Source organism: Stegastes partitus, unplaced genomic scaffold, assembly GCF_000690725.1.
Source record: "Stegastes partitus isolate 25-593 unplaced genomic scaffold, Stegastes_partitus-1.0.2 Scaffold51, whole genome shotgun sequence".
Taxonomy (NCBI): Eukaryota; Metazoa; Chordata; class Actinopteri; family Pomacentridae; genus Stegastes; species Stegastes partitus.
In genome coordinates this window covers 354201-382081 of record NW_007577782.1, presented here as the reverse complement: position 1 = coordinate 382081, position 27881 = coordinate 354201, and the positions used below count along the sequence as shown (strand labels likewise).

The 27881-nt window shown below is 40.9% G+C and overlaps 1 protein-coding gene across 2 annotated transcripts; it reads left to right on the top strand.

The window, feature by feature from the left end:
• Window positions 1-211: 211 nt before the first annotated feature.
• On the top strand, window positions 212-27875 carry LOC103376575 (RNA-binding motif, single-stranded-interacting protein 2). 2 transcript variants are annotated; one of them, XM_008306988.1, is made up of 14 exons: window positions 212-309; window positions 11946-12112; window positions 16861-16919; window positions 17060-17151; window positions 21372-21529; window positions 21677-21756; window positions 21884-21993; window positions 22188-22231; window positions 22441-22534; window positions 22845-22895; window positions 24442-24552; window positions 24685-24765; window positions 26015-26102; window positions 27725-27875. In XM_008306988.1, the coding sequence occupies exons 1-13, from the start codon at window positions 238-240 to the stop codon at window positions 26093-26095; spliced, it is 1200 nt and encodes a 399-aa protein (XP_008305210.1). In that variant the 5' UTR covers window positions 212-237; the 3' UTR covers window positions 26096-26102; window positions 27725-27875. The 2 variants fall into 2 exon arrangements, with proteins under 2 accessions (XP_008305210.1, XP_008305211.1); XM_008306989.1 differs by having other exon boundaries at window positions 228-309; window positions 11949-12112.
• Window positions 27876-27881: the final 6 nt, after the last annotated feature.

Here is a 27881-nt window from a genome sequence, read left to right as displayed (position 1 = left end):
TTGGGCTGCGGACCACCTGGAGTCGTGTGAGGAGGGGACCCCAGTGGGAGCCAGGGGCCCCAGCAGCGGGGGCCCAGCAGCGGGGGCCCCGTCCTGCAGCAGCAGCGGCGGCAGCAGCAGCAGCAGCAGCACCACTCTCAGTCGAGCAGCGGGACTCCAGGCTCTCACTTCCCCAGCTGCTGACGTCAGCTGGCAGCCTGGGCTGTGCTCGCCGCTCCGGACATAGCGCCGAGAAAAATGCTGCTCTCCGTACCGCCAAGGGCAGGAATCAATCCCTACAACGGCTATAACAGCAGAAACAGCAAAAAGGTAAACGCTTTCGGGATTTTCCCCCAATTTTACACCTTGTTCGCCCTGCAGGGCAACACGCCCGCTGTCTGTCGCGACAGGAAAAAAAAAAAAAAAAAAAAAAAAAAAGGAGCAGGAGCTTGTGACAGTGAGCTGCAGTGTCCTTGAAAAGCTAAACGTAGTGAATTTAACTTAAGACTTGCTGGAGTGGATCCGCAGCTAGCAGAGCCGCGCCGCTCCGGGGGACGTCTAGGTGGGGAAATTAGCCTCCGCTCGGTCCTGTCATGCCTGGACGCCTGCTGTTTTATCTCGGAGTGTTTGTGTGTGTGTGTCCGTGTGTGTGTGTGTACGTGTGTGTGTGTCCGGGTTACTACAGTGAGGGGATGTCGATATGGCTGTGCTCACTCATTTGAAAAAAAAAAAAAAAAAAGTCAATGGTGGAGAGCAACTTTTATGGGGAACTGTGCCGTGCTGGGATAAGCGCGTCCGTGCCTGGATGTGTTTGTGTTAGTGGGGGTAGGGAGGCTCGGCACGGAATGAATTCAGCCTCTTCCTCCGTGAGACTCTCACATATCTGCTGTTAAATCAAGTCTTCATTGTCTCCGCTGCCCGCGTAAGTTCGCAAAGTTTTTTCTTTTTCTTTTTTTTCTTCTTTTTTTTTTCTCCTCGTTTCCCCATCTGAAAGCGGAATACGCCCCACCCCTCGAAAAATCCCACCAGACCATGATGACTACATTCCCAGAATTATGAATCGCGCTTTTCGTGGTTACATTCACTGTTGACACTGTCACTTTAGCAGTCTACTTTTCTCACAGTGTGTGTAGTTATCAGAATGACTCCGTGATATTACTGTTGGCACAACTCATTTTGTAGCGTTTTATTATTTTTATTTTTTTTGGGGGGGGGTGAACTTTCCTGCGTTGTGTGTTTGTGTTTGGTCACACAGAGCTTGAACGCACCATGTGTCTCTACTCTCTCTGGGCCACATGACTTATTCTAGTTTATGTTGTGATTTTTCACTGTATTCACACTTGCTCCTCATTTCCTCCTGACTGTGTTTTTTTTTTTTGCTGCGAGCTCCTGAATGGCATTTTGAAAATGTGTATTGACATATTGTCTTTTCTGTGATCTCGGGCACCGCCTGGCTGCTCATCCTCCCAGATTTGATGCCAAACACTCAGGAAAACAGTTAAATTGTTTGTTTTACGTACACTTGTTCTAGCATGCACACAATTTGCAATTTATTTTTAATGGGCTCATTAGATCTTCTTCTTTCTGTACAAGTGCATGTCTCTGCACTTGAACTGTTACCAGCTTGTGCTTGTTTCTGTGAGGAGACTATTTGACAAACAGTACCCTCTGTAAACTGTTAAACCACTTTTAACTCACTGACAACTAATAAAGATGTCAAATGCCACCATTTTAAAGGAAGTATATACTGTATGAGCAATCAAGTGTGTGGGTGTCAGCACTTTCAGTTTCTTTTTTAAAAAATTGGTCTTATTCTGACAGTTTGCTTAATGTATATCTACAATTCAATATACATGCAGTGGCAGAGTTCATCTTTTCTACAAAATGACTGTTTTGATAATAGATTAGTTGCTTTAGTCGGACAAAAACTGTAGAAACAAATGTCAGAATATGCTTCCAGCGTTTTGCATTAGAGGATTTTCAGCTTTTCTTTGTTGTACATCGCATGTGCTGTGAAATGAGGCAAAATCTTTGGGAGATTGTAACTAATTTTTCATAATTTTTGAATGCTTTTTAGACTAAACATTTAACTGAACACTCAATTTATAATGAAAATAATCATTCTTTGCACCCATAATTGTACTTTATAATGTAAATATCTTGTAGTTTTATATTTTGAGGATCAGTTGTTTGTCACTGCACCATTGCAGGACAACATATCCTGCACTGTTGTTTTTGTGGTTGTCGATTGCTCATAATATGAGTATTATGGAAACCTTACTGCATTGGACTTGTAGTATTCAAAGTATTCAGGGTTATTTCTTATGTACATGCCTTAAATTCAGTTGTTGCCCATTGACCTTTTGACATTTCACCGAGCATTCTGATTAGGGTTCAGTTTGAATTCAAAGGAATAATTGAAATCAAAGGTTTTTGATTAATTAATGGAAAAGGAGACGGAAGAAGTAGGAGAAGGTTTTGCTCTCCAGTTGCTTTCGTGATCCCACACTCCTCAGTTTTGTTGGAACTACAGTTCAGAGAGAGGTCAAGTGCCTGTGTTGTGATTCTTAACATTTCCTCCTCCCATCTCCACGTCCGTCTCATTCTTTCTGTCGCTTCCTCACATTCTGCCGTACCTGAGCTGCACAAGTGCACAAAGTCTGAGCGCAAAATAAACCCGTCGACGAGTGAGAAAAGCGCTCTTTGTGTGTGCGAGGTGATTACCGAGACGGATGACTAAAAGGCGTTCGGTTTCTGTTGTGCTTTAAGCCAGCTGCTCCACCCCTGACTCAGCACCTCATTTCCTCCCTCAAATAAATAGAATTAATGTTCTCAAATCAAATTTGGTCGGTTTCCGTGTAAAGCTTCCTGGATGGAAAAATAACAAGAGGCGGCTTGTCGCTTCTTAAGGTATCATGGGTCTCAGTCAGGGCCTCGTCGAATGGCTTGTTTTTGTACTTGTCATTCAGATTTTTGTTTTCTTCTTGGCGGGAGTCCTCCTTTTCAACAAATGTCAACTTACTGCTGTGATTTAAAGCTGTGTGCGCCTCAACATAGACTCTTCTGAATCAAAGCTCAACTATATATGAAAAGAAATGAAAGGATCACATTGACTGGAGCATTAAATTGTCACACGGATGTAAAGGGTTGCGCTAAAAAGGCCTTTCATACATGGCAGAAGGGAAATCTGCCATGCTGTCTTAAATCAGCGATTTCACTCTTTCACAAGCTTTTAAACATCACCATCTCTCAATTCTCACTTTATGTCAACCTATGGTTTTTTCTTTTTTAAGCTGTCAACATTGAGGGTTTGTCATTTGACGCTTGACATAAGTTCTTTTAAAGTAATCCTGCCAGATGAAAAAATTTTGACTTAAAAAAAAAAAAAGAAAAAAAAAAAGAAGCTCATCCAGGTAACAAAGTATTTTAGATTTTTACCTTGTTACATTGATCATTATATTAGAAATATTAGAAAAAGTGTCTTACATAAACACCCTCCTTAGAATAATCTGGATTATTCAACAAGTTTCAGTTTGATTACAAAATGGACTGACTCTTCTTTTCATTTTCTCATTCAGTGTTCTGAACAGTGACATGAAGAACAAGAAAAAATGCAATAAACAAATATTTTTTTTAACAGTATTGAATTAAGAAGTCCTTCTTATTAAGCATGTTGTTTTTTAATGCTGCTAATACGGGGAATTTTGATGCTAAACCGCAGTATCCTGTTAGTTGATATGCCGAAGTAATTATGAAAAAGTCCCTTGAAATTAGATGAGTGTAAACCGTCTCAGTAACTCCAGGAAAAATAAAGGGCACAGTGATGATGGTTAGCTAACATATCGAATAAAAGATAGATATGATAATCACAACAGTTACTATTTGTTCAGTATTTCAGTTCAGTATTGAGAGTTTGTTAAATCAAACACACAATAACTCACAGGTAAACTCTTCATGGTTTATTTGCTGTAAATAATCAGTCTCTGCTCTTCACACTGGAGGCAAGAGCATTTACTCCACACCAGGAAAATGTCGTGAAATTGCAGGTATTATTAAACCTTATTTGGTTGAATTTACATGTAGCTCAAGGACTTGGATGTAAGAATTCAAACACTTAAGGCATGTTAATTTCAGGAACTCAGGAATATGAAAAAGACATCTGTTTGTCCCTTGTATAGTCCTCACGACGAATCACTCGTCATCATAATAAACACATATTACTTTTTGAGCACAGCTGATTTCTAGTTTTAGCCCCCGACTGTGCGAACGTGGATGTATGTGGAAATCTGGTTGATGCGAAAGTGTTTTACCCTGCAGCAATAGTGCAGCTTTGACCAAAAAAAAGTAGAGCAGACTAAATGTGCAGCGTGATTGATTACTACAGTACCTACAGTATGTCAAACATGACTCAAGTCTGTGCAAGCACATTTGTCTGTCACACTGACTGGAACTGAAACCAGCAAATGTCTAGGAGGTACACAACCTAAATCTCAAATTAAGAATGTATTCTACAATAAAACTGTCAGCAGTAATGTGAATTATGCATGGTTAGTAGTAAGAGGGCAAAAAACATCTAAACTAAAAGCTGTTTAGAGCAAAGCACCCATTTAAAACATTGTATATTTGATCTCACTCATTTATTATATATTGAAGTTTATTCACACCACCAATAGCTTAAATCCTAAAACTCAATCCTGGAACTTAAACTAATATGTGAATTGCAGGGATTTTAACATATAAACTACTTGCATGCACGTGATAACCCTTAAGGATTTACATTGTTGCTGCTCCAAAATGCTTCGAAAGCTTTAAACTTCCATTAATCAGTCTTTTGAAATCAGGACTAATTCAAATGACAGTGTTGTGTACATTTTTTCTTGCAGGAATGAGTTTGCAGCTGTGCAGATCAGCTAGCTTTTTTTGTTTTTTTGCTTTTACAGCCAACACATTGACTTTGTGGTTAAGCTACGTAGCTCTCATTAATCCTATTTCCAGCAAGCAGCAGGCAGCTGTTTTCAGCGAACAATCTCTTATAAACCCACGGTACACGACCTGCCCTGCCTCTAATGGCAGATAAAGGCAAAGATTAGAGTAAATATTGGTAGGGATTACAACTGTCACGATATTTGAAGTTTGGTAGTCGGCACAAATGCCATTGAAATTCTCTGATTTTTGATGCCAGATTTCGTACCAAAACATATGAATCAATCCAATGAATGAATTCCTAAATGACGATTGCCTACTAATGTTATGAGCTCACTCGTTAGCCTAAACAAGCTAATGCTAGCCTTTTCTGAATGTTGTGTCTGGAGCGTTGCTACAACAGATACAGCTGCTGCATTCCACAAACCATGTCGGTTACGTTTCAGGATGTGAACATTTTGACGATATTGTGGTAATCAAAGTGAACAACTGAAACTTACTTATCTTGAATTGTATTGGGTGTAAAGTTCTCCATTTTTTCCCCGAAATGCTCTGTGACACAGTTTGCATACTGGCTTCTGTTGGTCTATAGCTTGTTCCTGACCATCCGACTCAAATGCAAAATATCTCCATAAACTCAGTTCCCCCGACACACACATCGCATTGGGCCTGTTGCCGCAACCTCTTGGCTATTCCTTTTGTTCTTGTTACTGTCCAGTATCTCTACTTTACCCTCCTTTACCTTTGGTAGTATAGAAGAACAGATACCATCATGTCACTGAGTACCGTAGTTCTAGTTCTTTGTGACATCCCTAGCGGGGATCCGACTTTTCTCTCCCAGAACTAATCTCTCAACATGGCATAACTGCCCGTATCAAAGACTTTTTTAATACCAGCTGTCTTTCTTCTCATATTTAAAATCTGTTTATGTCACTGCTTAGAACTCAAGGGAATAATTTGTATGCAAAATTATCATTAGACAGGCCAGCGTAATGTATGTAGCTGACAGTGGAAGCACTAAATGTTAGAATTACTCTGACAAACTGTTTTTAATATGGATTGATGATGAATGATACCAGATCAGTTGAATAAGTTGAGTATCAATGATCAGTTTAAATGTCTGACTCTTTTATCATGCCTCCAGAAAAATGTCTGCAATGATAGTGTGGCCATGTGTCCGTTAGATGTTGCAGTTAGTTGCAAATACAATGGTGTCACTGACTGCCGACAGTAACGTCAAATAACCTACAACCCTACAATTAAGATCTTCATCACCAATTTGTCATTTTTAAGGTGCAATTTAAATCCCAGTTGAAATGAGGGCAGTTTGTGCGCTGAAATGTAAGGCTTGGATTTTGCTAGTGTATTCACAGTAAGGCTGTGCATATTCATTTGATTTCTAAAAACAGAGCTACATCAAGTCACGATTCCAACAAAATAGCTGTTAAGGAGGAACATAGCGCGGGCAAGTTAGGCTGTCGTCTTTATATGATTTTCTGTCTTGGTTGTGGAGCTGTGGTATGCAAAACCCTGTTTGCAAAGTTTACATGAGTTTTTGGCCATTTTAACAAAATGCAGCCGATGACTTCTTTGTCAACTTAAATGTTAAATAAGTTATACGCTCCAACCTCCATTACGTTGGGAGAGTTCAAAGTTTTGAAAATGAGAGGCCGTTCACAGGAAGTCTGTTCCTCCCACCGCCTGAAATAATGGCTTAATCCTGCAGCACTTGTGTTCTTATAAAAGTAACAGCAGCGATTGTTTAACCAATGAAAGTTTGCTCAGATGAGATCATATCGACAAACCACTCATCCAGTCAAGCACACACACAAATCTAAGGAATCAGTGGAAAGATTGTTTATGTTGTGTGTTATGTTAAAGCTGATTAGCTGGCAGTATATTGTTTTTCAATCATCCCAAACAGCTATACATTCACGATTGTCCTCAGCACAAGTTGGACTGTACTCACCACTTGAATTCTGTATTCTCTCAGGCTGAAGTAGCAACTTGAATCTGACAAGATATATTTTCTCTCCTAAATGCCAAAGGTAGTTGGTGTGTACTAAAGGCACTTAAGGTTTGTGTGTCCAATATGCTCATATATGCATGTTTGTAAGAACTCGACAACAGAGAATATTCTATATACACTTACTGTCTACTGGGCTACTTTTGCATTTGTGTATAAAACCAGCTGTTCTGCTGCAGTGACTCTATCCTCATTGAACTCTCCTGTGCAGTCACCTTTGTCCCTCTGGCCCTCTGCCAGGTATATGTTTATCTGTCTCTTTGTTTAATGTGTCAGATGTTTTGGATTTGTCCCCAATTTGAGCGCCAGCCGCATGAACCAGCCAAGGTGAACAGGTAGAGAGGGAGACAGAGTCCTTGGAGAAAGCACAGCTGTCAGAAATCCGATGCCAAGTACTGCAGTGATGCCAGACACTCAGTGTGTCTCACATTTTGTTAGATCTCTCGCTGAGCTGTTGGCCAGTGTTTGTTGGTATCTGTTTCCAAACTCTCCAGCCCCTGCTACCCGACCTGGCTTGAAAGCCACGCATGCATGTGCATTTGCACTGTGCATGTGTATCAAGGTGTGATCAACGACTGACAATTTGAAGATTAATAGGTGCTCGTGAAGAGACAAAAGGAAAGGGAGGGTTACAGACAGAAAGGAAGGAGGATTCAGGGACAAGTCTGAACGTGAGCTCGGTGTCCCTGTCACCTGGTTGGAATGCAGAGCTCCTCATTCAAATGGCTGTGTGATAAAATCAGGAGCAGACACAGAAGATTTCCTGCCTGCTGCCATACTGCAGCTCACCACTTTACTAGACACACAGTCCTGACCTAACCCTCAGCTAACATCAAAAGAGCATTTCACAAATTTTATATTTTCCCCATACCTTATGCTGTTATAGTTATTGTGCTAGTTTTCTGTGAATGAGGCAGAAAATCTAGTTAGGTGTAGTATGACTAATTAGTGGTTGCGTGATTTTTATCAACATGGCAGACAGGAAATAATGTGGTTACACAATCAAATTGCTCTTTCAAAATGTTTGTTGATGCTTCAGAAATGAAGATTCTAGGTATTGAATTCCCATGACTCATTTTCCTTGTTGGTCTCAAAGTGAAGCGGATGCAAAGTGTGGCAGCTCAGCAGTGTAATTCTATACAAGCTGGAAGCTGCGTCCTCATTCAGCCAGGCCATAAATCTGAGCATTAGCATGTAGGTTGGTCAGCTGGTCAGACTGTCATGGCTCTTTCCTGCCTGAGGAAAATGTCTGACGAGGTGCTTCAGTAAAGGGAGCGGGCGGGCAGGACATGGGAAGATGCGCAGACCCTCCAACAGCCAGGAAATCCATGGAATTCTGCAGGTCAAACCAGGGTCAGCAGGAGAAGCCCTACAGGGAGAGACAAAGATAAAAACAGAGGTGGAGCTGGATTTAAAGGAGGCTTGAAGGAGATACATTCGTGAGTGACACCCTCTGTCAGGCGTTGTAAAGGTGTGGGCGGATGATATTTCTAACACCATCCAACCATCAGACATGTCATCCGGCTTGACAATAAATCTCTCTTTAGCCACCGAAGCGTTTCTGTGTATGAATCACCTCTGAGAGTTTATTTTATTATCAGCACACATCAAATGCAGCCTCACTTTATATATATATATATATATATATAATTTGAAAGATTAAAGACGGCGCTAAGTACTTTAAACATGCAGTATTTGAGTTGGACTTCAGAGTCCTGATGTAAGTTTACTAAAAGATAGAGGAAGCAGTATTATTTATAGACAAGTGCTTGATTTTTATCTTTAGTTTGGTCCTAAAAATATTCCAAAGATATTTCCGGCCCAGCGTACAAGGAGAAATGTAGCATCAGGACTCCAAACTCAAATTACTGAAATAGCCTCAAGAGTAATCACCACCCAGCAGGGCCTCAGATACTGTTTCAAGCTTTTGTACTTTAAATGTGATTAGTTTAGTTTGATCATTCTGTAAGCAGATTAAAACACATATGCTAAAGCTTGAGGGAAATTTACAGTTTGCCATTAAATTGTATTACTTAAAACACTGAGGATAGCTGACAGACTGAGCATTAACTGAACCTTAAAGCACAGACAAATTAAAGCTTAAAGGTTTAAAATACTTTTGTGCGTGTTGTGTAACAAAGCCATGTGTTTGAGTTTCTTTTGTACTTAGTTGTACTTGAACCTGCCATGACATTTAACCTCCGAATACCACGAATACTTACTAATACATTTTCCCCAAGAAATAAGAAGTTTTGTGTTATTTTCATGATAATCTGCAGAAATCATTATATTTGGACACAACGTCTTGTGCAACTGTTGAAGATTTTTAGACACAACCTCGCTGTAACAGCTTGCGTGCCTTAGCGTGTATGTATGCATGTGTGTGACTGTAGGCCCGTGATTTAAGGGGTGCTGTTGCAATGATATGCTCGTGGTACTGTCTGCAGCTTGACTGAGACTTGGCACTCTGGTAAAGAGTGTGTGAATGAGATTATAGGTCTCTGCTGTCCTGTTCTTCCATTCACAAATTAGCTGCCCTCAAAACATATTCGTCATGAATTACACTGTGACAAGACAGTTAAACTCCTGTAGGAACACTCGTGCTGTATTTGCCCAGCAGAGTGTGTGTTTTTCCACTGGCACTGGAAGGTTTTGGGACTGACAAAAATGAGCAAATCCTTTTTTAGAATAAATGAATGTTGTGTTATATTTGCAGGAAAAATACAGTGGATATAACTGTACTGCAGAGAATCTGCAACAAATGCTTTTTTCCAGATGACTATTGTGTGCAATTTTTGTTAAATGAAATGTTTTCTGTTTTGTCACTTGGAGAATGGGTATTTATGTTGTAAATACTATATTTATTTCTTCAAATGACTAAAGCAACTGTGATTACTTAATTTCCACTGAATCTCTGAATTGATTCCATACAAACAACTTTAGAGCTGCTGCAACTAATTGATTTATCAATAACTATTTTTGATAATCAAGAAAGTTTTAGTTATTCTTTGAGGAAAAAAAAGTCAACCCTCTGATGTTTTTTAAATGTAAATATTTTGTGATTTCTTTACGTATATGACAGTAAACTTAATATATTTGGGTTGTGGACAAAAAAAACCAAACAATATTTGACGATGTTACCTTGGCCTTTTGGAAATACTGATTGACATTTTTCACGATATTCTTACAATATAAATACCAAACAACTAATCAGTTATTGGAGAAGATAACAGAAAGATTTATCGACAGTGAAAATAATCATTAGTTGCATCCCGTACTAACATTTAGTTGTTTAATCTTTTTTTCTTGTGCATATGTGTAAATATCCCTGGAATGGTAAGAAAGAAACATACCTCATTTGTTTTTTAACTTTGGTCATATCTATAGAAACGCACAAGCAGACTTACTACAACAGTGTAACAGTCATCATCAGAGAACTGAGTCTGTTGTTGAAGCTGCTGCGATGCTGCTGGCAAAGCAGAGGTCAGAGGGGCTGTCGTAGAGGGGCTCCATGCCTTATGGATGATGTCTAATTAGCGGAATTGGTTGATATCGCTGGTGGTCCTGGGACGACCGCGTCTTCCTGCTGGGCTTTTCCTAAACACCACCAGATTGATCAGTGACCCTTTCCTCTCTCATGAAATGAACCCATTATCCTCCTGTCGACTCTGTCCAATTGGCCTCTCAGATGAGACACTCTAGCCTCACAGCGGCACTCTGCCGAGCTTTGTCAGAAAGCGTATTAATTCCTTTACGTACAACATTGAATTAAAGAAACTTGGCAGTTAAATTAATGTGATTGAAATAATTTTCTCACAGCAAACACGCACAGCCTTTGCCAGTTCTCGTGGGCCTGGCCTGTTGTGATGTGCTGCTATTTATTGCCTCAGTATTTGGAAAACAGCCACCAGCTCTATTCCTGGAAAGAGAAGTCTTTTTTTTTTCTGAGAGTTTTTGACAGGCAAAGTGATAATCAGATTCATCCCATTAAAATAAATACAACTGCACGGTTATACAATGTTTTGGCTTGATATCTCCGAGGAGATCCACAGTCCCATAGAGATGAGGCTAGATGATGCACTGATTGTTGCACAACATCCTTTCATGTTTCTCGTGGTGAGTCATCGACTAGTTGGCTGCTGGAGTTCATAACTAGTATTTACTGGAGCTTCATCCTTCCAGTCTGACGAAACAAAACAACTCAAAGTAACAAATGAGGGAAAGGTTCAGTAATGGTTGTGGTAGACATCAGGTCAGTACACATGGTTGCAACCTGAAAACATTATTATCTGTTGTCATGAAATAATAAACTCCTGATACTGTTGTTAAACTTCAGTTGAACCCTGTTTTTACATCTTGCTACTCAGGATCTTATTGACGGTTCACCTTCAACGCTATTTGAGAAGGCCTGTACAGATTACGCTTGAGGAAGTCTAGGATAAAAAGTTTATGCAGATGCAAGTGATTCATTTCGAAATGTCTGCTTTTTATCAGTTGAAAGAAAATGAGCAAAAAAGTTGCATTACAAAGCCAACATTGTTAACATCTAGTATTTCATTTAATTTTGCATCATGAGACTTAACTGATTGTTGGTCAGAGATCTGTAAATCTTTGGTTTTGCACCACTGGATTTTTTTTTGTGTGGTTCCTAAAGTAAGAAAGAAGTTACCCAACATTGAGAAAGCATAAGAGGCCCCTTTTCCCTATGTCGAGTAGTCAGCCAAGAGGCCCCACATTCCCTTCAGAAAGCAGTATTGGTGAGTGCTGACATGAGAGCTGTATGATATCATTTTTCGCAGCTCCCACATAATCATCTGTTTCATGCAGGATTACTTTCCATCTCTCCACATCTCTAAACACTCCTTTGAGTTTTTCACACTTTGAATAAAAACATCACTGTGCTGTTGTTTAAGAATATAAAGTATTTTGGCATTTGTTTCTGTGTATAGTGACAATAAAGGCATTCTATTCTAGTGTTCCTGCTCGGTTAAGTAATTTCTGTCTTTTTCTTACGCAGCAGGCCTATGTGTCCTCCGGCCACCAGATGGCGCCCCCCAGTCCCAACACCAACAGTAGTAGCAACAGCAGTGGCGGGGGAGGGGAACAGCTGAGTAAAACGAACCTGTACATCCGCGGCCTCCATCCGGGAACCACGGACCAAGACCTGGTCAAGCTCTGCCAGCCGTGAGTGATTTTTGAGCTTTAGTAACTGCCACTGTTGTATCTGTCAGAACTTGTGTTTCCGTAACGATTTGTACGCACCTTTTGAAGTAGCGTATTAGCAAAAGTTACTGAATACTGGAAAATTCTGAAAAGCTTTTGAAATTTTGCAAAAAACTTTTTTATGCTCACTCGAGGTGATTTTAGACTATTTTTTTTTAAAAAAAAGAAGAAGTAATGTGTGCGGTTGGTGGTGGAAGCACCTTTTTTTGAAAAAGTTCTGAAGTAGCATGGCAGCATGAGCAATACCAGCTTATATAAAAGAATAAACCATTCCTGAAGACCTGTTTTATGCTCTTTGTTACATCTGTACACATAAAGAAACAAAATTGTTTTCGTGGCTATTTCAACAATCTTTGTTTTACTCTCTTTGGTGGCACCTGTGGCAATACACAGTAACTGCAGGTGTATTTTTCCAAAGTACCATAACAATTCAGAGCCACCTCACACAAAGGTAGTGGGCTGATAGTGACTTTAGAGATGTTGGTACTTACATTTTTGTCATTTGAACAAAGTTCTAATGCTAAGCTAAGCTTTACGCTTAACTAAGCTAGGCTAATTGCCTTTTATAGAAGTCGTAGTGAATAAGTGTATTTCCTGAAATACTAACATTGCCAATAATAAGAATACCTCATATTGACCTGCTATATTCTGGTTGAGGATACTTTCACACAAATAAATCATCATAGCCTCCAAATGGTCACAAAATGGTTATGCAGTTATATACAGCAAAGGTAAATTATTATTTGCACAATAAAATGCAAAAAGGATAACATATCCTAAGGATGCACTGGCACTTTTGATGTTTGTGGATTTTAGATAAGGTTGTCACTGTTATGTCTGTAAGCTCAGAATTGTCACACTTTGGTTTTGTTTTAGTGTTGTTTAAATCAGAAAGACTATATCTTCATGCTGATTGAGGTTTTAGTGTGATCAGAGCTGCCTGTACAATTCAGTCCAGATTACCTGGAACAAGGCTTCCTTCGATAATTATCTTTATGTACAAACAAACTTTTTTGTGAGCAGATAACATCTGCGCTGTCCAGAGCTACGGTCTTCATCTGTTGGACACATGAAATTAAATTGTTTAAAGCCATAATTTCATGTTCGAAAAAAGGAGCTGTTTAGGCAGGAAGGAAGGAAGGAAAGTGGTTTCCGAATAAGGATGCAGAATTACCACAACTGAAGTCTGTTTGATTAAATCTTGACAATCACAAGAAAACAAAGAGTTGTCAGCAAAATGGTGGAGCCTTAGAGGGAAACAGAGGAAAAGAAAGATCAAACGCAGAGAGCCATGAAAAAGATGCAGAGGTAAAGAACAAGAGAGGGGGCCTCAGAAAGGTACAGCATGTTGCCTCCTTATGTCCTGGTTTAACCTTGCACTTTTTGTGTGGCTGAATTGGCTTTAACTCAGTGAACTAAGACTTACTCGCCTCTAGACAAACAGCTTAGCCTCCACTGTTGGCCTTATGTGCACACAGTCAGACGCACACACATGCAGATAAAAGCCAGTCATAAAGCACCCAAACTGGTTTTGGCTGCTATTGGTCAGAGCTGCACTGTATGTCACAGAAGTGATTTGTGAACTTCAGTCACGCATCCTTCATTTCCAGGGGTCATTCACAGTAGCAACACACCTCTGTGAACAAGCATTTCTAATAAATCCTGGCTTCATATTATTCTTTACCCCACAGCCTCTCCCTCTTTAATATTTGTGCTTCGCTTTCCACTTCAACCATTCTAATCCTATGTAGAAAAGGCTCAGAAACACCAAATCCGCAGCGCAAACTTCCACGGGCTCGTGACCACACATGCATTGTCACAAGTGGAACAGTCGAAGAAAATCTGAAATCTGCGGTTGGCATGTGAAACACAGGAACTTGAGTGTAAAGGCAGTAGCTTTACAGAGAAGTCATTGTGGAGTGGCAGAGAAGTGGAGAGAGAACTGAGGACTTTGGAGGTGGGTGGGAGGGCTACTGTTGAGGGGGAAACTTAAATGAGTGGGAAAAAAGAAGCAAGGCCTGCTGGGAAAGAATGTCAGCCAGCCATATATGGGTTAGGACTGTGTCTTAAGTCCTTGTGGCCTCCATAGTGTAGCGGGCTGGTGCTGCGCTGCAGAGGGGCCGAGGTAAGCACGGGGTCACAGAGCCGCTGCCTGCTGACCTTTAAACCCTCCTGGCATCTTTGTTGGGGAAAACATGAAACACAGCTTTTGTTTTCCTTTGTCATAAATCTAATGGAAAACAAAATGATCAATAGGATTTCAGTTTGACAGCATCGCTTTGAAACCAGGAAAATTAGAGGCAGGTAACATCAGATGCATGAGCCAGATTTTGAGTGCTGTATATATATTTACAAGCAGTGCCACAAAAAACAAGTTGAAAAACCTGTTTGAAAATAGCAGTTACATTAAGATTTAGAGGTGAAATCGTAAAAAAATACTAATTAAAAAAGGCTATAGTGTCCTCTACAATTCCGTCTTTTGATTGTATGTACTCCAACACAAAATATATACGTAACAGAAACATTGGATTCAATTTCCTGTTATCCCCAATTATATTGTACAGTCTGTTTTCTTCCAGCCTCAATGGCCCAAGGAAATATATCAATTATACGCCTAAAGGTCTTTGGTTTCGAGATAAGCAAGATAGTTAAGGAAATATCCAGGCCTCACTTGTGTTTAATATCCATTTATGTGCTTAATTTTGTTATTGAACAAATAATTGTCAATATTTTTGACTGCAAAATTGAGGAAGAAATGCAACATAATTGTGTTTCACAAAAATGTTACTGCTCACCCTGTCTGGTCACATCATACACAGTGTGTGCTTAACTTTTATCATCCATTTACACTGAGCTTGTAGATGCCAAACATTTTACTGATCTTTTTTTTTGTTAAAATATTCAACTTTTTCTTTTTGCAGACTAAATTTAGCCAAAGGTCACAGAATGCTGTCTATAAAAATGGAAGTAAGCTGGTTCAAAATTGTCTCAAAAGGCTGCGTGTGTGTGTTCAAGGTGTTCTGAAGTTCTGAGTCTTGATATCAGTGAAGAGATTTTTCCTGAAAATACACTGCTATAAAAAGAAACCAGAGTGGAGTTGTGCAAGTCTGTCTTGTTTCATTTAGGCCTTTTAGTTGAGAGGAACATCAGTGTATATGGTCTGTCTAAACATATGAGTCTAAACATCAACATGAGTCTAGACTAGCTCCAAGTCTTTGCTTGCTTTCTATCTTTTTTGAATAGTTTTTGTTGGACTAGATTGGGTTAAATTATATTAGGCTTGTGCACACATTTGTGCCTGATGAGCACTCTGCAGCTGCTAGATGACAGTGGGAAACTATAAACACAGCCTATGCAAAGTTCATCTGGCTATTTGGTAATGGATGATGAATTATTGATGTTTGCAATTAGGAAATTTAGAAATTTCTATTCTGCGACATTTATAAATCATTGTAGTTCATTATAATGAAAATGATGTACATTATAGGTGCACACATCCAGCTATGCATTACCGTGGAAGCTAAAATGTGCACATGAACCTCGCTCATACGTAGACTGTTTTGACTTGTGTGGCCCTGGATGTGCCTGCACACTTGAGAAACCGGGAGGAGATGAGGTCACAGCGTTTGAGCCTAAACTTTATACTCAGGTGTCAGTTGTGGCACAGATCTCTGCTGTGACCGTCTAGTCAGGTCTGATTCATTTGGTTAAATGTCCACTGAAACACGGCTGGAGTGTAGGACCCAGCGGTGCACAGCGATGTGAGGGTGGAAAAACAGAGAGAGAGAGAGAGAGGGATGTGGTGGGAAGGAAGGCAAACTGGAGGGGTGAAGCATCAGGTTACAGTGTACATTCCGCCCAGACGCCATGTCGCCCAAACAGAGGAACACCAGCCTCCCTCACTGGCTAAATTCGCCAGACAAGGGCAGGTCTATTATACTGTAGTGCTGATGCACCATCTTATAACACTGCATTCCATTAGTCTCCACATCTTACATAACACTTCTCATTCACTGCTTTTAAGTTGTTGTTGTTGTTGGGATTTTTTTAAACCATGAATATTTATGATACTGCGTTAATGCATTAATTGATTCTACTGTTTTACTCATTTGCCTAAATGGTCACGCGTTTCTGTTCACAACTGAAATAGCAAGTTCGGACGCTCACTTGCGTTTGACGCACTATATTCGCTCTTTGGTTTGTAGATGGAACAAGCATGGAGTGCGTTTGACTTTAAAGTCAGTGTCTCCGTTTGCCAGTCAAACATAGCTGGTGACAACACTTTAAAGCTTTATTTAAGCCAAAAATACCCAAGCAGAGCTGTATTTAGGAGAGAGGTGTTTGTGTGTTTGCCTGTGTGTGTCTGGCGAAGACAGGCCTGGAACAAATAGTTTTTGGCCCTGGGGTGCTGTCTACTGTCTGTCAAAAACAACATCAGGAACAGAGTTACTGTACAACAGCCTCCACCGGCAGACAAAGACAGAAGGGTGGAGACAGACAAAGTTTTCTGTGACACTTCAGATCACATTAAGAAGACACAATCGACTGCACGAAGGAGCGCGTATTCATGTCAACACCTGTAGTCATGCAGCCTAAGGAAATGTGGAAATATTTGTATGCATGTGGTAGGAGCAGATTCCTCTCTTTTCCACCATAGTCACTTTATCTGTCATTGATCCTGTTTTCTGTATTCTCATCTGTTCCTGAAGGTACGGCAAAATTGTATCGACCAAGGCCATCTTGGATAAAACCACCAACAAATGTAAAGGTAAATTATGTTTTGTTTTTTGTTTTTTAAATACAATTTGTCACAAGGATTTAAAATTTTTCATAATTCACCTGTCTTTTACTGTATTTTGAAAGCACAGGTATGAGAGGATTTGTAATGTTACTTTGCCTGTTTTCCAGGTTATGGCTTTGTGGACTTTGACAGTCCAGCAGCAGCACAGAAAGCTGTTACAGCTCTGAAATCCAGCGGGGTCCAGGCTCAGATGGCCAAAGTAAGAATTAGCCAACATTTAGACTTTACCAGCCACCGTAAGGTTTCACTTTCCCAGTGCACTCTATTATCCAGTCTTGTTTAGAACATATTGATCTCTGGTAAACTTGGAACATTTAGGGTCATAGTCCCTTTCTGCACACGTACGCACCCCTCCTCTTTATCAGGTAAACTGTTACATGCAGTGGCCCAATTGCTAGTGATATTTCTTGTTGGCAAGGGTGCAAAACAAACTCTTGTTTACAGGAAGTTGTGTGTTCTGTGTCTGGATGAACCTGTGCCAGTGATGGACAACCGTAAGAAATGTTGAGTCAGATGTAGATGAGATTTGTTTAGAGTAGAAAGTGTCTTTGTTGAAGATGTTTTTTTTCACCATTTCCTGTTCTCTGTCTAGCCTGTCTGCCATTCTTTCATCCACATTTTGTCTCTTCATTGCCCTCCTCCCTACCTTCTCTCTCCGTTCCCCTCACGCCCTCGTCTCTGTACTGTGTATGTTGCTAACCTGCTCTTGTTGTAGCGCTTGTTCTGAGCTCTTTGTCCAAGTGTCTGCAGTCAAAGCAACTCTTGTCGGCCCATTAAGCTGATCCCTCTGGCTCTCAGGGTCCCCATTGAGGGAGCCCAGGGGAGGGTGCCACTACACCCACTGTCAAAGGGACAGGCACAATGGACTGGCATTGTCCATCGTCTGGGCCCAGGCCTGGGGCTGACACCAGCACTTAATACACTCCACCCCAATGTCCCTGCCCCCTCCCCCTGCCCTGCACCCAAACAGACCTGCTGCAATGTAACACCAGGGTCTCCCTCAGCTCAGTCCTGGAAAACTGTAACAGATCTACACTGCCAGCTGACCCAAACCAGTCCGGTGCAACTAAACCCAGAGTCTAAGTTCACTGCACCTCCTCTGTAAGAGTGCCACATAATCCTGTGTATCTCAATACCTGACAAGTGCAACTGGACACCAAAACTTGACTCACCCAGACATGTGCTCAGGGAGAGGTGTTGATAACCACTATACAGACCTAAATATACACAGATGCGTCAGAGACACTGGGTTACTTCAGGTCAGAAAAAACAAGCAATAGTCTTAAGCCAATTTAAGATCAATATCAAGTGTTGTTTCACCTGTTGGCACCTTCACCATGGCTGCTGCACAGTGTTGATCACAAACACAATGAGCCACGCCTTGCTCTTGATGTCCTTTGAGCACGCTTGTTCCCTGAACGGGCCACCCCAGCCTCCAGGCTGCAAGCCCAGAGGAGCTGCGTGCGTAGGGGCAGAGGAACAATGGCAGGGTTAAAAATAGATCCCTTCTTACTTCCCAGCACCTCCCAGTTCAAATTCAGACGTCAGCTCACATACGCTGCTCGACACACTAGCCGGCAGATCTGCCAACACAAGAGACACACCTTATCAGACATGGCTCACCTCGGGCCCGGCACAAAAAAAATGCACAGTGACACCTCAGCAAATCCCGTTCATGTGCTTGGGCTGGGTGCAACATTTTCATATCACAACAGGATGAGAGGTTGTTTGAATATGAAATAGGGCATTGCGTGAAGGCTACTCGGAGAGGTAAAGGGTAAACAAAAACGAAAAGGGAGGGATACTTTTTTTTATGATTGTGCCTTTGTCATATTGCAGTGAACTCTATTAGTCTCAGCTGGCTTATGACCTCCTGCAGTGTGCCACTGTGTTACATAATGGTCCTGTTACCCAGAATGAAAATAGGTTATCTCTTCTCCAGGTGGCTCATGGCTGAGAACAGAGGCTACTCATGTAGGCAATAAATCTCCATTTAAGATAGCTGTTGACACACTTTAATACCATAAATACTCATAGGAATTCTTCATTGTCAGATCAAACCCCTGTCAAATTTGCCTGAACAGCTGTGCCGACCTGTACCAGTATATGGATGTTGGCTTTGCTGTCCTGTTTGTTGCTCGGATCAGTCTAGTTAAAGTGATTGCACTGCAAGAATGTCTGGTCAAATTTAAGACTTTTGTTTTAGATAAAGGCATGCTTAAGACAAACAGATTTGGTTGCAGGTTCAGTAAGGAAATTTTACCTCATAAAATGATTTAAAATAAGCTGTCTGACTGTCATTATAGCACATAAAATCTTAAAATGAGATCAAAAAGACTAATTTCAAGCATAGACTGTATAAAAGATGGACGTAGCAACCGGCCCTGAAAAATGAAGCCAACCCGGAAGTGTCAAAAACCTGCAATATCACTACATCCGCGAGCTGCTGGCTCCAGAAAGCCCTGACTCCCATAGACTGGAATTGGAAAAGAAGTGATCACAGATCACGAAATACTGCATTCCGACAGCTCAGGATTTTTTTCTTATTAGTTTTCATAGTCAGATCTGGAGATCAGGTGACCAATCTGAAAATAAATCAATACTGAATTTTTAAAAAATGGTCAACATTTTGCGGGGCAAGGGGCGTGGCTGGCTTGATTGACAGTCGACAACAACTATGCAGACAAAGCGAGCAGAAGGCGGTAAATGTGGGCGGGCAGAGAGGCCTGCCTCTCAAGCCGTCTGACCAATCGCTGCTCCTATGGCTCCGCCCCCCTCTGACGATTTTTGCGTCACTGGCTCCAAAAATCCAAGATGTCAACCAGGAAGTAGCAAAACCCTGGGCTGTGTCCGAAATCATCCACTCACTCCCTACCCCCTACCATAGACTGCATAAAAGATGGACGTAGCAACCGTGACGTCACCCGTTGGTTTCTGCACTGAGAAAATGAAGCCAGGGTTTTGCTACTGACGGATTGAAAGGCAGGCCCTCTCTGCCCGCCCACATATACTGTCTTCTGCTCGCTTCGTCTGCATTGTCGCTGCCGACTGTCAATCAAGCCAGCTAGCGGACGTAGTGATATTGCAGGTTTTTGATACTTCTGGTTTGGCTTCATTTTTCAGGGCCGGTTGCTACGTCCATCTTTTATACAGTCTGTGCCCCCTACTCACTATATAGGGATTCACCATATAGTGCACTATGTAGGGAGCACCTCGGCAACAACTACATTTTGATCTACCTACAAGATTAATACCCTTAGTTAGATCAGTGGGAAACTTGAATTTTTCCACTCATATCTGATGCACAGTTAAAAACGAAATCATTTGCGGTTTGCAGAGCTATCTAATGGCAGTAAACACTAGGAAAAAGAGACAAAATGGGGATTGATCAAAGCAAATTATGTTTTGATGAAGGAGAAGAGCCTGTTAATCAGCAGACACTCATCTACTTCTGTCATCCTTCTTTTTAATTACCCAAATTACACCAGACTCCGGCTACTTCCTATTATGTTGGCTCCCTCCCTCTGTACAAAATATCATCCTTTGGAACTGCTAATATCTCCAACCCTCCCTTTGCTCTGTTCCCTTCCTTGACTCTCTGTTTTCCCTTCCCCTCCTTTTAGCCCAACCTCTTTTCTCCTGGTTGCCAGGCTCCTGTTGCTCTGTGAACTCTTTAACTTCATGCCTGGCTTCCTGTCTGCTTCTGCACGCTCACACAGGGTTTCACTTTCAAGCTAGTGCTGTGAAATATGTTTTTGAATCATCGGTCCTCTTACTCGCAGCTATCAAGTTGTCCTAATTAGACACAATTCTATCAAGAAGTGTGACTTTATGCTTGTGGACAAATTCATAAGTACTTACAGTACTTAGCGTGCAAGTGGAGTTATAAAAACAGACAATCTGAGTTGAGGCAGCGAAACACAGAAAGGCATTGGTGACAAATTATTCAGATTCAATTTACTGGTCGGACACTAATTGCTTGAAAATATTCAATCCTTATCAGGTCCTGTTACAAAATTATGTTTGACATGATGGATATGATGAAGTATTAATGTGCCAAAAGAAATGGCAGGTGTGGATGGAAAGACAGGTCACACTGCTGCCTACACAGAAATTTCTGCTGTTGCTGCTGCTGCTGCTGCTGTGAGAAAGATTTTGAAAGTGACAAGAATTTTTCCATTTGCAAATGCAAATTCATTAGAAAAGATTTTTGAAAGTGTGCTAAAGTGTGCTAAAATAAATGTTACATTGCAGCTGAAGTACTTGTAAACCCTCCTGTGAGGCACTTTAATGCAGTGCTTCAGCACCAGCACATGGTGATACTGAAATAAATCAAAGAGAATCACTACCACATATTCTCCTTTATGGCCTAAAAAATATGTGTGTGTGAATTGGTTTTCATTTGTACTGTCTGTACAGCAACAGGAGCAGGACCCCACCAATCTCTACATCTCCAACCTGCCAGTGTCTATGGATGAGCAAGAGCTGGAGAGCATGCTCAAGTCCTTCGGCCAGGTCATTTCCACACGCATCCTCCGAGATGCTAACGGGACCAGCCGTGGCGTTGGATTTGCCAGGTCAGACTGCAACACTGAATGGCAATCTACGATCATTTGAGTACATGTTCTGCTAGAAATGAAAAGTACCTTTTTTAATTCTGGCATATCTAAACCCAATGTGAACAGGACTCCTCAAGGGGGATTAACTTGAACTTTATCTTTCAGAATGGAGTCCACAGAGAAGTGCGAGGCCATAATTCAGCATTTCAATGGCAAATTCATCAAGACTCCACCAGGAGTGCCTGGTGCGTGGAATGTTTGTTTTGTATTATAGTAACCTGATATTGTTGTTGTTAGTGCCAGAGCCGAGTGTTTTTGTTCCCCACTGTGATCATTGAATTCACTCTCTTGTTTGATCTGTTGCTCTCTCAGTGCCCACAGAGCCCTTATTATGTAAGTTTGCAGACGGAGGTCAGAAGAAGAGGCAGAACCAGGGGAAGTACCTCCAAAATGGAAGGCCCTGGGCTAGAGACGGAGACACGGTAACACAGCCAGTTTCAACTCACCATTCTTTAACTCAGACTTTTTTTTCTCTTTAGGGAAATTAAAGCAAGCACATGTTCAAAAGTTTAGCGTTTGATCACTCCAACTGTGTGTTAGCTCACTGTTTTAGCGCATACTGCACCGGTGTTTGCATGACCTCACTAGTTCTGAATCCTGTGTATTGTTTTCCCAGGGAGGAATGACGCTTGCGTATGACCCCACAGCCTTACAAAATGGGTGAGTGGTATGCACGGACTGACTGAAAACAGTCCCAACCCTCCAGGAAAAATAAACATTGTAGTAAATCTTTGGTAAAAGATCGCCCTCTGCTGGGCATGACTGGAACACAAAAATACTGTGAATGTAGCCGGAGACATACTGCAGATTGTTGACATGGTGCGGCTGTCTTCATGTTTTCCTCTCACTTTGCTCTGTCTGTTCTGCAGCTTCTACTCCTCACCTTACAGTCTGGCTCCAAACCGAATGATTGCTCAGACTTCCCTGTCGCCCTACATGCATTCTCCTGTCTCATCCTACCAGGTGGGACATTTCACCGTGTTCACAGTCAAATTAAGTTTGTTTTATAGTCATGCTGGCTTTTTAAAATCTGCATGATCGTGAAAAATCATTTTCTGTTCCTTTTCTGTGCTGAACCCCTCATTATGTCCACACATTATGTAAGTTAACAGACTGACAGGGAGGACCTCTGCCTGTATTTCTTCAGGGTCTGCATCGTCTTGTGACCTTTCTCTGCAAACTTACATATTAAGGGCTGTGAGGGGGACTGTGAAAGCATCAGATAAAAAAAAAAAAAGGCTAGTTGTTTCATGGTGTGTTCACTGTCCTACAGGTACACAGCCCGTCCTGGATGCACCATCAGTCATACCTCATGCAGCCAGCTGTGAGTACATCAGCTTCTTCTGCTCCCATTTATACTTACTTTTTGTGCTTGAGGTGGATCAGATAGTTATCAGCAGCAAAAAAAACAAAAAAAACTTATTACAAAGGCAACAAAGAAGCATTTGAAACATTTGAATCGGTTTAAAATCCAAATCCAAGCCAATGTACCACTGCAATGGCACAAAAATTGGCCGTATTTCTTTGTGTCACATGAAAAGCAACAGAAAAAACGTGGTTCCACCAGTACAACACATGCAGTCATACAGAAAGAATGCTAAGCTGCAGTAATTATCTGATCCCTGGGTGGTGCAGCTGTTGAATGATCTGTATAAGTGACATTAGTATGACCTGTAAGGGTGACAAGGCGGGGTTGAGGTAGAACCCATGAAGATGTCCATTCTGTGGGTCATCCATTAGTCACTGTTAATGGATCCATTTATGCCTCATTTCCACATAGTTCTGTGTACATGCGTGAGTCAATTGGAACCTCAGTTCATTTCTAAGAGAACCTTCCTGAACTCCGATGTATTTGCAAGTCCTCCTTCAGTTTTTTATTCAGTTCAAAATTTTCCTTGTGTACTGTAAAAAAAAAAAAAAAAGAAAGAAACATTTGTACTGGAATTCCAGAGAGATTACATTGTGTGCCAGGAAATTGCAAAAATGAATTAGCTTATCTTTTCACAAAATATTACACAAAACTGGCTCCACACCTGGCAGCCCTAACTCACTTATTGCTCACTCCATTAATGCTCCATGTGCATGTTCTATAAAACTAGATGGTGAAACAGTGCTAAAGTGAATCTCTCCCACGACTCCGTTGGCATTTCCAGAAGTTCGTAAAGAAGTGCATTTCCTTTAGTGGAACACCAGGGGACATAGCTGCTTAGCTAAGCTGTTGGTGTTGTAGATTAATGGTATATTAAAGTGTAAAAGTTGTATTTATTCTGATATTTTTTGGCATTTGCCAGATGGTTTGAGATGCATTAACCACAACATTGAAACTATAGCTGTGGCTACACTGATTTGCATTTGTACAAACATCTTTTTGTTGATGTTAACTTAAAATTGAGCCCCTCACTCAAGCATCCCTTCTAGTGTTGACATTTGTAATCTTTTCGTTTTTCCCATTTTGTGTGTCCTTTGTGTTTAGGGGTCACTGTAACCATGACAGATTTCTGTCTAATTTGTAATGTAACTAATGTTTTAAAGGATGCGACTAAGTGTAATTAAAAGTGTATTAAATGACATCTGAACTTCATCCTTAAGTAGTAATGAAGATGCAAATGGACCCATACTCCTCCAACAATTTCTTGATCTTCACCCCTGAAGTTAACTGTAGTTTACTGTTTACAGCGGATCTTGAATTGCACCGTATGTTTAAGTCCAGTTGTCCTTTGAAATGAAAACATGCACCATTGTGATTATGACCAATTGCTGTGTGTTTGGCTTACACTGGATTTAACTACATTATGAATTCACTCATGTATTGACTCAGTGATAGGGTTTTACACTCTAGAACTTATGTGAGCATTTCTGTGCATTTACAGGGTACAGTTCTTACCCCAACAATGGATCACGCCATGTCCATCCAGCCCACGTCCATGATGGGACCTCTCACCCAGCAATTAAGCCACCTGTCCCTGGGCAGCACGGGCACAGTCAGTACCCATCACACACACAAGCGATACATAAAGCAGAACACTGGCCCTAATGTCCTGATATTCACAACTTCACTTACTCATGTTGAATGATGCACACAATTTGTGTTTTCCTCTCTGCCTTCCCTACAGTATATTCCGGCCAACACAACTATGCAGGGGACTTACATCCCCCAGTACACCCCAGTGCCTCCCTCCAGTGTTCCAGTAGAGGTAAGAAGTCTGCTTCAGTGTCAGCTGCTTACATGTATGTCTCCATGGAGTAGACTAATAATTAAAACCTTTATAAGGCCTTACAACTGTCAATTAGTGGCACAAAAGTAGTGAAGGTGATTGTTTAAAGTGCCAGCTGACTCATTTATACTGAGCTGGAGAAGCATCAATGTCATTGCCGGATTTGTCTTGTCAGAAACTTTATGTAATTTTTTAAAATGACTTTGTATTTGAGGGTTCAGCCAATGATTTTGCTAATCTAACCATTACTTCCTTCATGATTAAGTAAGTGTGCCACTTTATCTGACAAACAGTAAAACTGAAAACAGATTTTTGATTTCAGAAATGGCTAGGATGAATATTCAATTATCACAATAGTTGCTGAATAATTATGTGTGGATTGACCTATCAATCAACTAGTTCTGTTCCCACTCCAATGTGTTTCCTGCTTTTTTGTCTTTGCTGATGCTGTCACATTTATAATCTGGATGCACCATAGAAGTCATGCTTATAAAGCTTTCTGGGTTTCAATGCATCTTATAGACTTACATCATTTAAATTCATCCCGGTGAAAGCAGGAGATTTTTCAGTCTAATAGGGCACTTAATACAAATTTTTAAATGAGTTCCTATTGTGGAAAACCATAGTACACTGTCTGAACATCAGCATTTTGTGTGTATTTAAACTGCTCTATTCTATCTAGCGTTTGCAGTTGTTTTAAGAGCCTTATGGCAGAGACGCCACTGTCTGTGTGTTTCATAGCTGTGCTGCAGCAGATCTGGCAGAGTGCTCTGCAGGAGGGCCTCTGTGCCTGCGGTGACTCTTGAGTCATTTGTTGAAATGTGGAGCATTAGTGGCCTGTGGGATGAGCAACACAGTGACTGAGAAAAGGGCAGGTTTATGAATGGGAAGAGACAGAGTAGTAAACCGGGAATTTAGGTTGTGATTGGATGGATGAGGTCGGACAAGATGTAGGAGAGGAGAAGAGCTGGAGAAAACTGAGAGTAGAATTGGGTCGGTCTAAATGATTAACTTCAACCGAGCCCTAAATGAGGTGAAATCTGACTCCATCTGTGAAACCTGACCGTTGTACTTTGTTCTTACACACACACACACACACACACACACACACACACACACACACACACACACACAGAAAGTATCTCATGTGTGAGCTAAAATCTGTGTACCTGACACATTGTCATGAACTATTAAGTTGCTTAACTGCTTTTTAAATTTTATTTCACAGGAGAATGGTGGTCAACAGCAACAGGTTGCCATGGAGACTCCCGCAGAACACACGAACTACTCATACCAACACACCAAGTGAAGCTAAGGTGGGACATTGAAAGTTTCTCTGCTCTGTCCTGCAAATCACATGTAGGTCGATGTTTTTAAAGTGGCACAAATCGGTACACATTGTAGTCCAAAATCAGAAACATGGAGGCATGATGCATATTGTTTCTGCCTGGATGAGTAGTAATAATATTATTCAAGGATTGTGCCATGTTTATGAGTTGTGTGGCCCTTTGCCAAGCTCAAACATCTGGGACTGCTCATCATAATAATGTTGAACACTCATATGTGTCTAGTTTCTGTACAGAATGTTGCTCAGTGATGAACCAATATAGAATCATTGCCGGGCTCTTTCAGATCACTGCTCTAGTTTTCTAGCCAGTAAACTTCTGTTTTGGTTCTTTCTTAGTGATGTCTGGGGGATGTTTTTAGCAGTAACTTTCAGCTATAAAGCTCTGATAAACCCACGTTATACTAAATGCTCAGCACCGAACAAAAGACAGGCGAAACTGGTGACCAGCTGGTGATCATAGCAGAGTATTGAGCAGTTAAAGAACCACCAGAGCTAATGGAAAGCAAAACGCAGTACAAAAGGTTTTTTTTGTTTTGTTTTGTTTGCTTTAAAAAAAAAACAAACAAAAAAAAAAACCCAACTACACCAGGTAGTTGTTGTAGCCATGTAAAAATGTGATTTGTAAGTGCTATTTTTTCTCATGGCTGCTTTTATCTTTATTATGATGCACCAACACCTGGAGACGTGGATATGTACTAGATATTTAAAATGAACTGTAAGCTGTGTTCGAATGTCAAAGGTTTCATATACAAGATTTAGAAACTGTCGGCCTCCCCACATTTCTAAACAGACAAAGAGAGACTCCCTAAACTACATTCCAAGAGTACAGTCCAGAGTTGTCAGCCTGTGCCCTAGAAAAAGCAAAGTTTTTTTTTTTTTTTTTAAGGATTAGTTTTATTTACTTTATTAACCTATTTTTTTCTGGACTAATTTTAATTCAGGTCAGTGTGAGAGTTTCTGCTGCTGTTTTGCTGCTTTGGTTCACTCTTGCTTGCACTCTGTTTCACCGTGTGTCACAGACTAGAATGAATAAGAGCAGACGGAGGAACAACAGGTCAAGTGAAGATAGCTGACAACAACTCGTTATAGCCATTTAATGTATTTTACAGTGCTCGTGTTCCGACGACAGAGGCTCAGTTATTTTTCATTGGCTCTCATGAACAAAACTTTTCCAGTTATAAATGAAACTTGAAGGGAGGGTGGATGTCTAGCCAGTGCGTCTGTTTTGGTCTGAGATGCTGCTGCTCTAGTGAGTCAGTTGTTTTGAATGGTGCATACGGTGCTTTTAAGCACCAAACTTTAACTGTTAAATATCAAAATTAGAGTCAACAGCGGATTTAGAAAAAAAATACATCTTCACTTGCCATAATGCTAAGAATAAAAAAAAAAAACTTCAGTTTAAACACCCTTATATTATTTATCCTGTAAATTAAAGAAGCATGGAGCATTTTTAAAACTTGACAGTAGCTGATGTGTACATAGCAGAATGATAGCTGTGGTCTCAATGCATCTCTTGCAGTGTTTTCTAAACTATGAACTGAATGTGTTGAGCAGATTCAGTGCATTAATACTGAGTTGTGTGTTTTGCAGCTCCCAGCAGGGTGGGGCTGAGGGCACGAAATGAATCCAACCAAACAGGATTTTCATGGAAGAGATCTGTGCTCCATACCATCACCAAGCACCTGGACTTGAACATGGATGACAAAAGGAACATGTGTGTATGCCTGTGAGCGTGTTTGTTTGTGTG